The 1523-nt window shown below is 44.6% G+C and overlaps 1 protein-coding gene across 1 annotated transcript; it reads right to left on the reverse strand.

Moving 5' to 3' along the window:
• Positions 1–225: 225 nt before the first annotated feature.
• Positions 226–1137, reverse strand: LOC121440430 (melanoma-associated antigen 10-like). The gene has a single exon (XM_041641187.1). The coding sequence runs from the start codon at positions 1135–1137 to the stop codon at positions 226–228; it is 912 nt and encodes a 303-aa protein (XP_041497121.1).
• Between the last annotated feature and the right edge of the window lie 386 nt (positions 1138–1523).

Raw genomic sequence — 1523 nt, forward strand, 5'->3', positions numbered from 1 at the left:
AATCTGTACTAAGAGTATTAACATTTTGGAACACCAAGAATTCTACAGACACCCAAACAAAATAGCAAGAGTAAAATGGTTCAAACTTTCCTCCCACCAGCTCCAGAATGAGGGCACAGTACTTGGATTATAGATTCTGTCTGACCTGATATGGGTTGGAAACTGCCAGTGTACTAGAATGTGTGCCGGTCAGATCAGTAGTATCATCTGCTGGATGATTCCAGTCTAGGCCCTGTCTAGCTCATCTTTCAAAGCCTCTGCATATGGTTCATGGTAGGATCTTGGATCACTCTTGGTGATACTGGCAAAAAACTCCAAGACTTTCATCTTCGTGGTTTCTGCAAAGGCCCTTGGGCCCCACAGGAACACATACCTGGGAGGATCACTGTCAGGCAACTGCCTGTACTCCAGGTACCCTTCCCGCACAAAATCCTCAGTGATAAGCTTTTTGGGGTTTTCATAAAGGAAAGGATCCTTTTCATCACACAACCCTATCTTAGTCAGCATTCTCCAGATAACCTTCTCACTGACACAATTTCCCTTCAAGAAAATGATACCCAGTACAACTATTAGGAGGCCTGTCTTGGGCTTACCCTGGACATTACTCAACATCCCATCATAGGTGATCCCCAAGGCAGTAACAAGGATATAGCATTGGTCAAAGGGGTCCACTTCTATCATGTCAATACCAAAGACCAGCCTTAAGCAATTATAAGCCTCACTAAAGATCACAGGGTAGTACTCCTCATACTCTCTAACGATACTTTCCAAAATTTCTGCCTTAGTGGTAAATTCCTTCATCTCATACTTGAAAAGCAGAAAGTATACCAGGTCAAACACCTTTATATTTAGTGCATTGTGCAACAACTCAGGGTCTTCTAGCTCATCTACTTGGTTGCCAGAAGCCTCATCAGATGAACCCTCGGGAATGGCACCCATGACCGTAGAAGGAGAGTAGGCTCTCTGAGGACTCTGGGGAAGACTCAGTATTCCACTACTATACACATCCTTTGAGATGCTGATAGATTCCTCTCCCTGTGGCATAGCTACGATCACCTGGGCATTGTCTACCTCCCTTTGTGTCTGAGGACTGTCTGGGTGGTTGCAGTTATGGATGTTATGGGAATCATCAATCATGACTTTCCTTGGTAACAGCAAGCAGGATAGTGTTCCAGTCACAGAAATGGGGATTCACAGACCTGGTCAGGAGAAGGAGAGGAGAGGGAGATGGTGAGTGGGCACTGTAGGCAGCTCTCAAATAGTCCCGTTGTTTTATTTCTCTTGAGTGGTACTGTAGGGCCACAAGAACTCTTAGCAGTCCTAGAACCCTAAGAGCCTAAAAGAGAAAGAGAGCCAGCTATTTGGGGTGCAGATAGGTCACAGAGAATGAACCCCTGTGGCTACTATCATAATATTTCGCACCAGGAAATGTGAAATGTCTATATTTTGGGCATTTGGAATCCTTGATATATACTTATAGTATGTACCTCCCCCTAACTTCTGAGGCTGCATAATCTTGCTCT

The sequence above is a fragment of the Microtus oregoni genome, unplaced genomic scaffold (genome assembly GCF_018167655.1).
Source record: "Microtus oregoni isolate MIOR12 unplaced genomic scaffold, Mior012 000067F_ref0000223, whole genome shotgun sequence".
In the NCBI taxonomy this organism is placed as follows: Eukaryota; Metazoa; Chordata; class Mammalia; order Rodentia; family Cricetidae; genus Microtus; species Microtus oregoni.

What these genes read in the sequence shown, in the direction of transcription:
- LOC121440430 (XM_041641187.1), bottom strand. Translation starts at nt 1,137, where the DNA reads ATGATTGATGATTCCCATAACATCCATAACTGCAACCACCCAGACAGT.